A 14,639-nucleotide genomic window follows, 5' to 3' on the forward strand; every position below is an offset into this window, starting at 1 on the left:
TTTTGGGATCCAATTGGAGAGGGTGTCTAAGAAATTGGATCCGTGAAAAGGTGCATCATTTTCTCTAGGGGGCTCTATTACTCTTAGTCAGGCTTGTTTTGTTACTATCTCTCTCTCTATATTTAGGATTAAGGGACAGCCAACAATCTTGACAAAATTATAAGAGACTTCACTGGGTCTAGGATTCGGGAGAGGGCACTTAGGGGCCATTTGGTATCACTATTAAAAATTAGAGAAACGAAAACCCGAAACAAAAACTAAAAACTAGAAACAAAACTAAAAACTAGAAACCAGCAACTTATTTGTTTAACATTTATAAAACTAATACTAATCAAACACTTAATTAAAAAATGCTCATTTTCATCTTTAAATCAAATAATATTATAAAAATATAATTAAAATAATAAAATTACAAATAATACACATTAAAAAAATTACTATAATAAAAATACAATTTATTATCATTATTTTACTTAATTGTTCTAATTTCAAATTTTACTTTACAATAAAATTTTATTGGACTTGGCAATTGAAAAATAGTAAAAAATTATTTTGCAATTGGCTTTATTATTTTTTTTTTAAATTTATGTATATTTTTATTTTAATTATATTTAAATTCACATGATCATTTATTTTATATTTTAATTTAAAAATGTATCAAATGATTGAATGAATAATTTAATCCAAAAATACAATTTTTGGAAATTAAAATTTCTAGCAAGAGGTTGCCAAAACAACTGAAAATCATAAAATTTGGTTCTCAATTTTTTGGCAAACAGTTGAAAACCAGCAACAGAAATAAAAAACTAACAACATAAACAAACAGGTTTTTATAATCTATTTTTTTACTGTGCAGAAATAGAAACAGAAAACAGCAACAATACCAAACAGACCCTTAGTTAGTTAGGAGATTGCGCAAACATCTAAGTTGGATGGGGGCTTAAGTCATGGAAATTTGACGTCTAAAAACACAAACTCTAATGACTAAATGGTTATGGCGGTTTCCATTTTAGAAGTCCTTTCTTTGGCATAGAATTATTATAAGTAAATTTTGTTTGCATATGAATGGGTCAAATGCTAATTTGGAAATTAGTTATGACAAAAACCATTGTCATAACAAGTTAACAAAAATTGACTCCCCTACTACTAGACGAAACATCTTCCAAAGGGATGCAGGTGCCTTTTTGAAGTAAAGACTTTAGTCTCTGATCGTCCATTCCCTTTTCAACATATCTTCAATGTTGTGATTCATAGCCCCTTTAACTAAATCACCCCCCCCCCCCCCCAATTGAATTTGATGTAGTAGCTTCAAAAACAACACCCTTACACTTAGATAACTAAATTGTATGTTCTTCTAAAGTTTATCATTAAATTTGTCTCCTTTCATACTGCCTATGATCAAAATCCTAAATTCAACCAACTCCCCCTTCTAGCCCTCCCTTTCCTCATTGTCCAATATCTTTTTCTCACTTGGCTCTATCTAAGTGAATCGACCTCCTTATGTCCAAGAAAAAATGGGTCAACCTATTAAACTATGCTGGGCCCAATTCAACCCCTTCCCTCTAACGACCCATTTTGCAGCTGCTTTAGCTGGCCCACTAAGGAAAGGCCCAATCCCCCCTCTCCGGAGCCCAAAAATTGAAATTGGAAACAAATTCTAAATCCAAACTAGAAAGAGGAAATAATCTTCAGCCCCTGAAATAATGGAATGTACTCCTCCCAGAGATTCTCCTCCCCCTTCCTGGCGTCATTCTAATGATGTCTGCAAAGGAGCACTTCTCTAACAACCTCAATACCCAACTCTGCTTCATCACTTGCTTCTCATGACAGATAAGGTTTGAAGAGCCACACTTCGCACATCTTAAGACGAGGGACTGCGTGGCCATCATTTTGTTCAGATGAAAGCTTCAACAGGGCTTCGAAGAAACTTCCCCAATCTTCACTCTTCTTGTCCTCAGGGACACGTCGGGCCTGGCTTCGTCCACCTTTGAAACCCTCCTCCAGGCGAAGGATTCTCCCTTCCCTTTGAGTCGCAAGTACCCAAACACCTCCACCTTTGCAAAGCAAGCCCCCTTGATTCAACACTTTGACTCCTCAATTCCCTTCACAAATCATCCACATAGACTTTATAATCCATAGAAACTCCTCAATCTTCATCAAGATGTAGGAGAAGTGTCTCCCAGTGAACATAGAAATCCAAAAGAGTAAGGAATTGATACGACTCACAAAAGATTTTATCCTCCACCCTAATTGTAGAATGAGTTCCCGTTCCAAAAGCCTTCCGCTGCAAAAACAGCCCTGACTACCTAACTGAACTCTGTTAAATGGCTGTCAAGAATATAAAGACAAGGGCTTGGGTTTCCATACCAATGGAGTTCATATGTGATAGTTAGCACTTCAGATCCAGTATTCCATAAGTGTACTAAGAATATTGAAGCTGATTGTGACTTTGTTAGAGAGAAACTTCAAAAGAAACTTGTCAACACTAATGTGAAATCAGAGGATCAACTTGCTGACACAACACCTTTAGGAGGTTCCCAAGTTAAACATGTTTGTAACAAGGTGGGAGCATATGTATCATTCATACGCTTCTCCATTTAGATTTTTTAAACCCCATATTGCAGTTCATTCTGTTTAAGGGTTATCATGTTTTACACTACCATGTTAAAGTCGCTACCAGGTGGATTACTGTTAACAGCTTACTCCTGCATGGTTTGAAGGATGGGAGGAGAATTACAATCGCAGTGAGAAGTGGCTAACTGGATTTTAGCTCATGAAGTAAAATCTCATGCCTCCAACTCCTTACAGTGGTGGGCTGTGGCAATGGCTCAACTGCCTTAAGGGAGTGCCTACGGCTCTAGTGACAGGCCCTTCAGGCGGAAGAGTTAATGGTCTGCTTATGAGCTTGTTCATCTAGGACCTTCTTGGCATTGTTTCCCAGAGGTAGAAGGTTTTCCATGAACTCGTCACCCCATCCTACCTTTTTACTTGTTGCAGCTGGGGGATGGTATGTGAAAATAAATTAAGAAGCCCTTGCTAGTGAGGAGGAGATGAAATAAAATTTAGCTACCTATTTTTGACAAGAACGCCACACAGACCTTGAAAAGCAAGATCAAAGAAAATGATACCATGAAGGCAAGAACAAGCAACACCTCATTTATGTAACACAAGGCTACCTGTGTGAAGGTCTTGAAGTGTGCTAAGCCATAGCTCTTCCCAAAGAACAGTTACATTTCCAAGTTCATTTATCATGAGCTGAACATCTTGAACTAATCTGGGGTAAAGCTTACTCTGCATGTTACAAATGTATGCATTATTACCATCTGATAACTTGACCAGTCAAATTTACATTTCCAAATACGAAAATATTCTACAGTAAAACAAGTGCATCTTAAAGGAAAGAAAAAAGAAAAAGAAAAAAAAAAGATACAATCAGAAGCAACACAGTGAATATAAAATATTAGTAAGCAAAACTGACATGCATAGTCATTGAAATTAATTGGTTTGCAATTCAAATTAGTCGATTTGATTCAATTCACCAACAAAAATTATATAAATTATGGGTGTCAATTCACAAATTGACAATTTCAGCTCATCCTTGAATCTTGACTTAACAACCATGCTATTTCCTTCTACTATAGGGTTATTCCTTGTCCTCCAGTTCTTGTAATCTTCATTCTATCTTATTAAAATTTCTTCTTTTATCTTAAAAGAAAGAAACTGTATTCACATACTAAAGCAGAGATAGTACTCCAATGTGCACAGGATGGCATTTCATAAACTATTGATGGAACAGCAGAAAGCAGATAAAGATGATGTGGGTTATTTCAATTCTGGGGTTTCATGTTTTTTGGACCCTAAAACCCATATTACAGGTATTGATGTCCACAAAGGAGTTCAGAAAACCTGAATCAATGGAGGCCAAAGACCTGATGGTCTCTTGTGTAAAAGAAACAAAAATACCTGAATTTAACAGAGGGTAGAAAAGGATTTTTCTTTTTATACTACTTCTAATTTTTTATCGCCCTCATTTCAATTTCAAGAAAACTGAATCTGCTACTTTACCTTGAACTTTTTCATCCCTTTCTTTTAACCTTAAAAAGCTCACACCTTCTGATGCAATGTGAGCTTAGACCCAGCAACTCAAATTCGACATACTTAGAATTACTAAGATTTTTTGGAAATCTTATAATTTTATCATTTACAAGGATTTTTTCCCCTATTTTTTCAAAATTTTTATAATAATATTTTATTAATTAACAAACTAGTAGATTATAGGGTTTTGTTTATTAGGGAATTAGTATCCTGGTTTAATTTGGTTTACTTATTTTATTTGCTTGGGATTCCCAAGCAAATTAGATCTATAAATATATGATTGGAAGAGATTTTATTCAGAGTTGAACATTATAACTGAGTTATTAGATTTTATCCCTTGTGTGTAAGGACGTAGGTCCTGCAACAATTGGTATCAAAGCCTTGTTTGGCCACCACCACCCCAATCATGCAACAATTGTAACTCTGCATGCACCAACTGTAGCACACGATGATCTCAGCTGTGGTTGCTGCAGCCCAGTCAAGTCACCACAATCTCAGTCCTATGCCTTAATCAACAACCCCAGTTTGCTCTTGTGTTCCAACAAGACAACCTTGTCGGAGCCTCGCTTCACTGACCATCGTTGACTCACTGCATCCAGAGAAATTAGGAGCATCTCTAACCATGTCTTGCAGTTTCTGTCACAGCAATCCTGCCAAAATCACTGCCGTTTGTTTACCCAAGATTGAAGGCTCTGTTCCCCTTGTTCAATCGTCAATTCATCATCAAAAATTTAAAGACCCCCTTCACCACCGACCTTAATCACTCCCTAACAAGGGTTCAACCACCACCAAAGAACGTAGGAACTTCCTGACCTTGTCTCATGTTGTCATACACTCATACTCAATTAACCACTAAAAACTTGTCCTGCCAGAACTTCATCACCACCACCACCATCAAGAGACTTGAAGAAGATGACAAAGAACCATAAGCTGCTTCTTGAGTGGAAACACATTGAAGAAGATTATTCTTCACTTTTGCCCTAAACCAGTCTAGATTACAACTGCCAGTCATGGCCTGAGCAGGCTTGCAAAACAAAACTGGCAGGGCAAAAGAAAAAACAAGTGCTATCGCTCAAACCCCATGAGCTACAAGAAAGCGAACTCTAAGAGAGGCTCATGAAGGTTGGAAATTGCCTCCGCTCTCTGCCATATTCAGTTAATGACCTTTTGCTCCTGTTCAATCAAGTTGAGTGTAGTCAAAACTACCTTCATTCTGGCTTGTCAAAACTACCTCACTCCACAATTGAGCGGGCTGGTGTGACTGTACAACTTCAACTCAAATAACAGGTTTATATCTCCGTATCTCTTCATCCTTTTCCTCAAAGACCCACAGGAACAAATAATGGACACTGCTTGCCATGCCAGCCTAACCCAAACTCCAAAGTAAATATGGAGTTCTTCCAAAAGTTGGGATGCTCTAAGTGGGGGTTAATGCCACTCATACAAGCCCCTGGCAATTCATTTCTGATGTCTATCATCTCTGTATCCCTTGGGTGAAATTGCATTTTGTTAATGCCAAGAGGATTTAATTTTAGGAGAATCACTGGCTACAAGATGCTTTGTTTTTTAATTGGTTTCTTCATTTTGTATCATGATTATCATCTTTCTAATCGTCACAACACTCGTGGAGTCATGTTCCAACCTTGGCTGAGACCAAAGTTCTTGGGTCTTCATTTTTCAGTAGAAATAGGACTGAGGAAGAAGATGAGTAATCTTGTCCATTTGTTGAATATTCTAGATTCAGCCTATTTCCTTGAAGGCAAGATAGAAGGGTTTGGACCAGGAGTCCTTTCATGTAAATCTTTTGTTCCTTCAATTAATATGTGGCAATATTGTAGATAATTTCCTTTTGTACTCCTTTATTTGGAAAGTAACACTCCCTCAAAAATCAGGGCCTTTACTTGGTCTATGGTTCTTAATTGCATAAATACTAAAGATTTGTTGCTGATAATAAGGCCCAATGAAGCTTTATCTTCAAATGTTTGTGTCCTTTTGTTTGTCATTCCAGAATTTCCATCCTTCTCATTGTTATTGGGTGGTTCAACAATTGATGAGGAGTAGAAAATTTATGGAATCAAGGCGAAGTTTGAAGGGGAAAGGTCATTTCATCTTTGTACCCAGGGTCTGACTGGCTTTTAGTGGAAACATTTTTTTGAAGCACTGCAGTCGGTTGAATCAAGGATTCGTGCAATTGTGAGGAAAGGAATTATGATGTGGTGATGGGAGTCAATTGGGTATCATCATTCAAAAATAGTGGCTGATGTGTCAATTATGGGTGGCCTGATGCTTGCTCAAGGTGAGAAGCTGGTGGTAGGAGAAGAGGTCCAGGGGCTAGTGTTTCCTTGTATTGCAGCAAAGGGAGATGATGAGTTGCATGGTTATCGGCTGGGAGCAAGGGCCTATTGGATTTGGAGCGGGCCAGATATTCTTTCTTTTCCTTTTGATTGAGGCCTTTTTTGTTTGCTAGTGATTTGGGCCAGCTGTTGAGAAGGGTCAGTTTACATGCCCATTTAGCCCAAGTTTGCAGTAAAACAAACTTTGAAAATTCAAATGCTTAACAGGAAGTCCATGGACCCAGATTGGTGTTTTAAATGGAGTGGAACACCCAGCAATCTCTTTAGAACAGAAGGAAATTTAAAACCTAATGTCCAAAGTCCGGGCTTTAACACAGATCAGGCAAGCACTGTAATTACTTTTGCTAACACACCTCTAATGCAGCTAGAAAAAGCTCATAATTTGTAGTTGTCCTATATGCAAGCAAAAACTTCCTCTCACACAAAGGGTGAGGAGAGTCAAATTCCCGGATTTCAGCAAAAGGGATCCAATGTCAACTTTGTGGGAAATGAAGTAGCACACAAACAAGATGTTATGGGAGCAAAGGCAGTTGCTGTGGACACTCTTAATGGCAAATGGGCGTCAATGGTACCCAAGGTGAAAAATAATGGTGGAAGATGTGCATACTGCAAAAAATTTAAATAGAAATAATAATGAAAGCTTCTCTCACAGACTGATAAGGGGAGGATCAAGGGAGAAGATTAGTTTGCATGTGATGGCCATTTATTATTGAATGAGTTTCATGATTAGAAAGGGTATGATTTGGTTTCCTCATATTCTGCGGGTGACATGTTCTGTACGCCAGTAATTCCTCAAGAAGAATGGAAGGTGTCCCTACTTTTGAGGATGATCATGTGGGTAAAGAATTGCAGGTGACTGAACTCAAAAAGGATGATATGTAGCCCACTCCCTTCTCTCTTGAGAAGGATGTTAGTGGGAAGGATATTGAAGCTCAACAACTGATGGATAACATGGGCTTGTGTTTGTCTACTCCTGGAGGAAAAAGTTAAGGCGAATTATTGTAAGCGCAAGAGGAAGAAAAGGTCAATTTGAGCTAGCTAAGTGTTCTATAAATTATAATGGAAAGGGGTTGAACAGGGGTTTTTCAGCTGTGATAGGTTTTCACTTCTTGTGCTTTCTTTTTCCCTTTATTTTCTTTTTAACTTACGAAGACCCCTCCCACAAAAAAAAATTTTGTACTTCTCTTTCCCAAATAAATTTCTTTTGTTATCTAAAATAAAAAATAAAAAACACATGCTTAACATAATAATTGGGTACAAAAAAAACTGACAATTTCAATGCATAACAATACTTCAATAATGAACCACCACTCTTGATCCTGTGCTTCCTAGGAGGATTCCTAATGGGTCACTCAATATGTTTTGTGAGCTCTAATAAAATTATTATCTGCCAAACCATTAATAATTTGAAGTTTTTAATTTAACAACATACTAATGAGAAACAATGAATACATTATAATGGACAACCAACATTGATGAAAATAGTCAAGGAGGTTAATTTTGAGACAGATAAAGTAGTCTAATATATTAATAAGTGTGAATACATATAGAACCCATCTTTTACTGGGCAAATAAATCTAGAACCTAAGGAATGTGATGCCTAATCTCTAAAATGATAGGAACAGAATGAAAAGTTTATTTTTTGGGTAAGTGGAAACAAAAAAAAAAAGACATGTTAAAAAAATATGCAGAAGTCACAACAGAAACAAACAAATTATAGGGAAAATTTTGCATTACCAAGCAACCCAGGATGTGCTGAAGCTCCTCTGACGGCTCCCCTTCATAAGCATTTACATCAACAAGCGTCGGGTACACTATGGACCAAGGAGATAACTTTGCCAGCATAATCAACAAGCTCCGCAGTTGCTGACGAATCACTTGCTCGGGATGAGAACTTAAGCGAGCAAACAGTTGGGGAGTTATTTCCTACAAAGAAAATTATAATCAGAACATTCTATACTATTATGGCTTAACAAAAATAGACAGTATTCAAAGAAATGGTGTCCCACCTGCCATGGCAATAAAGGAACTGTTGACAGAGCAGATTCAATTGTATCCTTTAACTCCACTCCGTAGTTAAGAAGAATGTGCAAAACATATAATGTAGCTCTCAGAGTGTAGCTCCCAGACTTTTGTAATGAAGGCTCACAGTCAAGACCAACTAATTGATCATCCCAAACCTTGGAAGAAGAATACGAAAGATATTGTATGAAACCATGAGCTGCATGCCCAAAAAGAGACACCCGCCGCTGCCTCAAAGACCACCAAACATCCACTAAGTTATCTACTGATGATAATACTTCTTTTCCTTGTAGGCCAGCAGTTGCATGTCTGAAAAACATCTGCAACTGAGAAGTTAGCGTAGCAGAAAGGCATTCACCACTAGAATTTTCTGCAGCAGGTGCTCCAGCAGCAGCTTCAATAATGTTCACTACTTGCTGCACCATAACCTTTAGAGGGTTCTCACTCATATTCTCTGCAGATTCAAGCAAAATGTTCAACCCTTCCCTTTCATCATTTAAATCCAGTAGATCTCCCCTTTCCTCAAAGAGACATGAAATCACAGATTCAACTCTTAAAATCTCTTCTCCAGTTAACTTAAATCTTTCAGGTAGGATTTCTGGAACAAGAATAGAAGAAAAAGAGCATGAGTGAAGGACATTTTCATTCAAAGCATATAGTGAGTTTCTGGCTTGACTATAACACCAAGAAGCATAAGAAATCCATGTCTTGCCCATGGTGGGGCAGATATGAGATGACAATTTTGTAGCTGTACCAACAATTTCCTCGGTAATAAGACCCACGCTTGGTTTAGAACTTAAATTATGCTCACTGAAGGCCACTCCAGCTTTACCAGGGGAAGAGCTATCAGTTATGTTAAAATCTGCTAGCATCTTTAGAACAATATTTTCTGAGCTCATCATATATGAAAGATGCTGTCTCAGCCATTTTGAGAGCTTCAAGCATGCTTTTGCTTTCAAAATACTATCATCTGCATCGGAAACTATACTTGCTGAAGAAATGATGCAAGGATGCACAAATGTCCAAAGATTTTCAATGGCATCTTCAATTTTGTTTTCAGCATGCATCATCAGGATGCCCTCGTACTGCAAATTTGACATAAGAAAATCACGGTACTTTCCCTCGTGACAACTCATAACATGATTTTTGAGACAGCTGCTCAAGCGGCTTGCCAAACCTAAGTTATCTTGTCTACGGGCTAAATTCAGTAAATCTTTACCAAGCTTTAAAGTAACTGGTGAACTTGGGAGAATGGTTTGATAAACACGTAGAATTTTTAACCATGGGTTACAATCTTGATGCGCTCTATTAATTCGAGACTGCACTGCTTGAATGTATGAATGCATAATTGACTGCAGTTGCTTTGGTTTTTCTTGGCTACATTTAAGCTTGTAGCCTTCCTCAAATGTGAAGATGCAGTGCAACTGTGTGGCATATGCAGCAGCCTCCGTTAACCCATCAAGTGGCAGAACAAATAATGTTTCCTCCAGCATTGACTTGGCCTTCTCAATTTCATGTGACACTTTGTCTACCTTTCCCTCAACTTGAAAAAGCATTGCCTGTAAAAGCATCTGTTCACTTCTTTGCAAGGCCAACTTGGGATCCAACGTGAGTTCACTGCTACTCTTAGGTGTCAAATCAAGGCAAGCCCATGCTGCCTGATAATCACTATCATCAAAACGCGCCAAAGCTTGAATCGAATTTACTTCATTGCCAGCTGTTGTTAGAGCACCAGAATAATTCTTCCCAGCATGCTTAGCGCGAAGAGTCTGCAGCTCTAACAGCCATGCCTCTAGAGACTTCCAATCAGAAACTGCAGTATAACTCTCAGTGATCCGTGCAATAGCAAACTGCACACCATCAGAACCCATAGAACTGAGTGACTCCTCAGTCTGTAGCAAGTGAGTAAAGTGAGCAGCAGCCTTTTCATATTGGCCTTCAGCCTGATATACAAGCCCAGTCATCCATGAGAAGGGCCTCGAGAACTCATTATGACCAACACTCTGATTTTCCTCAACAAACAATGAAGAAAATGTCATGGAAACCCATTTTTGTAGGCCAATCAGGGCCTCAGGTTCATGAATCTTACACAGAGCCAAGGATATGTGACGTAACACTCTCAAGATGTCTCCAGAAAATCTACCCCTGATACTCTGGAGGTTCTCAGCCACCTGTGCACGAGATTTGTCCTTCAAAGCAGAAGCCACAAGACTTTTTAGCTCCTGCAAACGTAGAGTACAATAATGGATTGTGGCATCATGACACTGTAGCGCCAATCCAGCATTCATCATCGGCTCACATATACGAGAAAACCACTCCTCACAAACTTTCTTGTTTGCCCGAAAGAACAAGGCACTTTGCCTAGTTGCTGATGGTAAAACAGAGGATCCATCATATGCATTATATACATTCTTCTTTAGGGCCTCAACAAAATCCAATAATAACCTCATTGGTAACAAGTGAGTACAGGATGAAGCTATTATATTCAAATTACTGTCATTCTTTTCACTATCAAGCTGCAGCATGTGCGCGATGTCCAGAAGCATGCGCTCCACTGCTGCAAAGGTTTGGGTGGGTCCACCAAGGTTGGTCCGAAGGCGTGTAGAAATGCAATATCTAGCTGCTTCATGTATAGCCCACCATGCACCAGCCAGATTATTAACAAAACAAATTTTTTCAAGGATATCTTCCCCCACCTTCACGTCCAACCATAAACCATTGGAACCAAAGTTTCCAGTTTCCTCTCGTTGACTCAAAACAAAGTCTGTTGCATGCCGACAGCTGTGAATGAGTCGTAGGATCCAAGAAGAAAGTGGTACTTTCCATCTTTGCGAAATGTAACTCAAAATGGAAACAAGTTGCTGTGAGTGAAGTTGCTGAGGTAGTTGCTTGAGAGCAAATACTTGCTTCCAGTGCAAATAACATCTATCGCCTAACCAAAGGACACCAGGCCTACATGTGGTAACCGTTCCATTATCAACTAAACCACATGCATACATCGTAATAGGCAAAACATGAGAAAGTAACCTGACAAAAGAATTTTTTATATTTATATCTGGATCACTGACTTTTTCAAGGACAACTTCAGCTGTGGAATAAAATAAAACAGGATGAACAAGTCTTGCTTGCAGAAGTAGCTCCAGAACTAATGCAACATGAGCTCTCACTTTTGGTTCCCTGTCAAAAGCAGCATTCAAAACTGAACAAACCAAATTCCCAACAACACAAACATGTCCATCTGCCTCACAAAAACCATTGATTTCATTTGAATTTTCATAAAGAGAAATAACATCCTCACAGAATCTATGGATCCATTCCAGTGCTTCAACTCTAACTATGATAGGAGAGGAATTATGAAGAGCTTTGATAAGGAGTGGGCCGTACTTGCCCAAATGTTCAATAATCATAAATGGCTGTCCATACCTGAAATTGCTCTCATTTGAGACTTTTTCAGATGCAATATCTACAGGACTTTTCTTGCTAAACTGTTTTCTTACAGCACACTTGTTTAAGAATTCAATTGCACTTAGCCTCTCCAACGTTTTGACTACGTTCGCTTGCAATTCAACACTTCCTTGGATGGGTAACTCAAAGGGATTCAGTTCATCAATAATTGAAGCTACCAATTTTTCTGACCTTTTAAGATACAATGCAACAATATCTGGCTGGCCAATCACACTCTTTCCACCACTGAGGGAAACACAGCTCAATAAAACTTTCAAATCAAACTTAATCAATGCAAACAACTCAAGTTTTGAATAAGGTTTAGAATCAACAATACTATTGGCCTCATCTCCTTGATTCAACATTTTCCCAACCATGCCCTTTAACAACTTCAGCTCTTCAGCCAACAAGGTCACTGCTTGTTCAACAACTTCAGTATTCCCATGTTGAAGCAAGAAAATATATGTAGCAGCAGAACTTCCTGTCACCAAGTGATTTGGATGCAAACGCAGTTGAGATATAGGCGCATTAAATTGCAATATTTTCTGAACGGATGATGGAAGAAGGCCAAGCTTTTGTAGAGACAGTAATTGAAGATTAGTTTTCAAAACCCCATGAATCTGAAAGGAGGTAATCTTCCCAGCCCCAGCAGCTTGGCCTGTACTGTCCATTTCCAAGCTTTGACACAATATATCAACTGTGGTTGGGTAAAAGGAAGAAAACCTTTCACCTAGAATTTCAGCCAACAGAGTCAAGCACCTCCAGGAATCCCCAATCCATTTGGCCCACCCAAATTTCCTTCCAACCATAGACAAACATCCCAACAACTGGGGAAGCATTTTGCTAAGAGGTTCCCTTATTTGTTCAAGCAGATTCATTTCCAACAACCCAGAAGCAGTAGACTGCAAAACTGTTAAGAAACAAGACAACAGTGCAAGCAACCTTCGAAATTGTTGTGGTGTTCCTGGACTTCCATCCTGAAGCAATACATCCATGTCACCCAGGAACTTTGAAAGCAGTCCAAGAGAAAACTGCAGATTATTCACCCAGTGTTTCTGAAACTGATAAAAACTATCCATAATTATACATCTATCTGATTCAGTAAGGTCTGGTACCAATGCCCACCCTAGAAGAAGATCAATGACATCAACAAAATGGGGTTGAAAGCATCTAGAGAACTTCAATGAGATCAAAGTCAAAATGCCTAGAAGCTGATGCAGTAGGCTCCAGGAGGTTCCCTCATTCTCAAGAAGCTCTTGGGATGCTTTAAGTATTGGTAAGACATATCTCTCAATTCCCCCAGCATCTCCAACATTGAGAAATTCTCTAAGGCTTTCCAGTGCCAGTTCCGTTGTACCATCTCTGGCACCGACATTGCTAAGCAGAGGCAATGCCCAACTAATGAATCGTTCAACCAAACTGCTAAGTATGACATGGTTCTGCCTTCCATTTGATGCTATAGGAATGGAACACGCTACAGAACATAGTGCCCCATATGCTGCAGCTGCTGACTGCCGCACCGCATAAGATCTGAGGCCACATTTAATTTTAATAAAAAAAAATATTAAATACACAAATAAACACCAAATGTTATAATATCAAACCGTATTATTCTTGTCAATCCAAATAATGTCGTGTGCCAAATTCCCCAAAACCATGGTGAATTTAATCGCCATAATTGAAAAATTACACGAAACAAAACAATTAACGAATAGGGAAACCGGAACAAGTAGCTATTTTGATCTCCAGCATGTGATTAAACTTAAATTCCATGTGGTGTGTACTGATAAAAACATCATTCACATTTAAAATGGAACAATTACTTTCCTCATACAATATCAAAATTTAAAAAAAAAAATGAACAAATAATAAAAATAACAATACACGCATGAATGTAGGAAGAATAAAACAAAAAATAGAGGAAGGAAACGGAATCATACTCGTCTGAGAGGAGTTGAAAGAAGCCGCCGGAGAGGAAAGAAGCGGAATGAGTCACGAGGAGCGAGTTGGGAGGGTAGATAATGGCGCGGTGGAGCGAGTCAATGGCGGCAAGTCGAGAGGAGTCATCGTTTTCGGAGGAAGAAGCAGCAGCAGCAGCCGAGGAAGAAGACGAATCGTCCTTGGGGAGAGCAACGGAGAGAAGAGCAGCAAGCTGCTGTTGCTGGTGGTGGAGTCCTTGCATCATGGCTGTGAAATTGCATCTCTCTCTCCTTCTCCTTCTCTACTCATTCTTCTTCCCTGCCTCTCGTAGAAACCCATACAATCTGCCTTCACCAATCCATCTAGAATTAAGCTGTGAAAGGTTTTATTCGGTTTGGATGGAGAAAGAATCATCGTGTTGGAAAACTGCAGTTGGATTAATCTATATTTATATCAATATCTATCCTTTCTATACTATTATCATAAAGGGATTCGAATTTGCTTTCAATCTTTCAAAAATGTCCATTTATTACTACAATTACCACCATTATTTCAAAATACTCCTTAAACTCATAACTTTTTAAAAATATTTTTATTATTATAAAATATATATATAATTAAATAAAGATAAGATAGAAATTTATATGATTCGACTATGCCTACTCCACAAGTGCATATGATCAAAAATTTCACTATTTCGGAAAGAATTACAAGATGATTTGGAACTGACCTTAAACAAAATATCTATCATCTTTTCCATATGCCTATTCTTTTAAGTATTTTTTTTATTTACTTTTTAAAATG

The 14,639-nt window shown here is 38.3% G+C and overlaps 1 protein-coding gene across 2 annotated transcripts in view; it reads right to left on the bottom strand.

Annotated features, from left to right (window-relative positions):
• The window catches only part of LOC131154843 (uncharacterized), a 50,547-nt gene extending 36,260 nt beyond the window's left edge, over nt 1-14,287 (bottom strand). For both annotated transcript variants that reach the window (XM_058107630.1, XM_058107629.1), the window contains exons 1-4: nt 13,856-14,287; nt 8,459-13,445; nt 8,187-8,375; nt 3,177-3,291 (exon numbers count right to left, since the gene is read on the bottom strand). In XM_058107630.1, the coding sequence (XP_057963613.1) occupies nt 3,177-3,291; nt 8,187-8,375; nt 8,459-13,445; nt 13,856-14,100 (5,536 nt within the window). In that variant the 5' untranslated portion in view covers nt 14,101-14,287. The remainder of the gene's footprint in view (nt 1-3,176; nt 3,292-8,186; nt 8,376-8,458; nt 13,446-13,855) is intronic.
• Between the last annotated feature and the right edge of the window lie 352 nt (nt 14,288-14,639).

Source organism: Malania oleifera, chromosome 5, assembly GCF_029873635.1.
Source record: "Malania oleifera isolate guangnan ecotype guangnan chromosome 5, ASM2987363v1, whole genome shotgun sequence".
Classification (NCBI taxonomy): Eukaryota; Viridiplantae; Streptophyta; class Magnoliopsida; order Santalales; family Ximeniaceae; genus Malania; species Malania oleifera.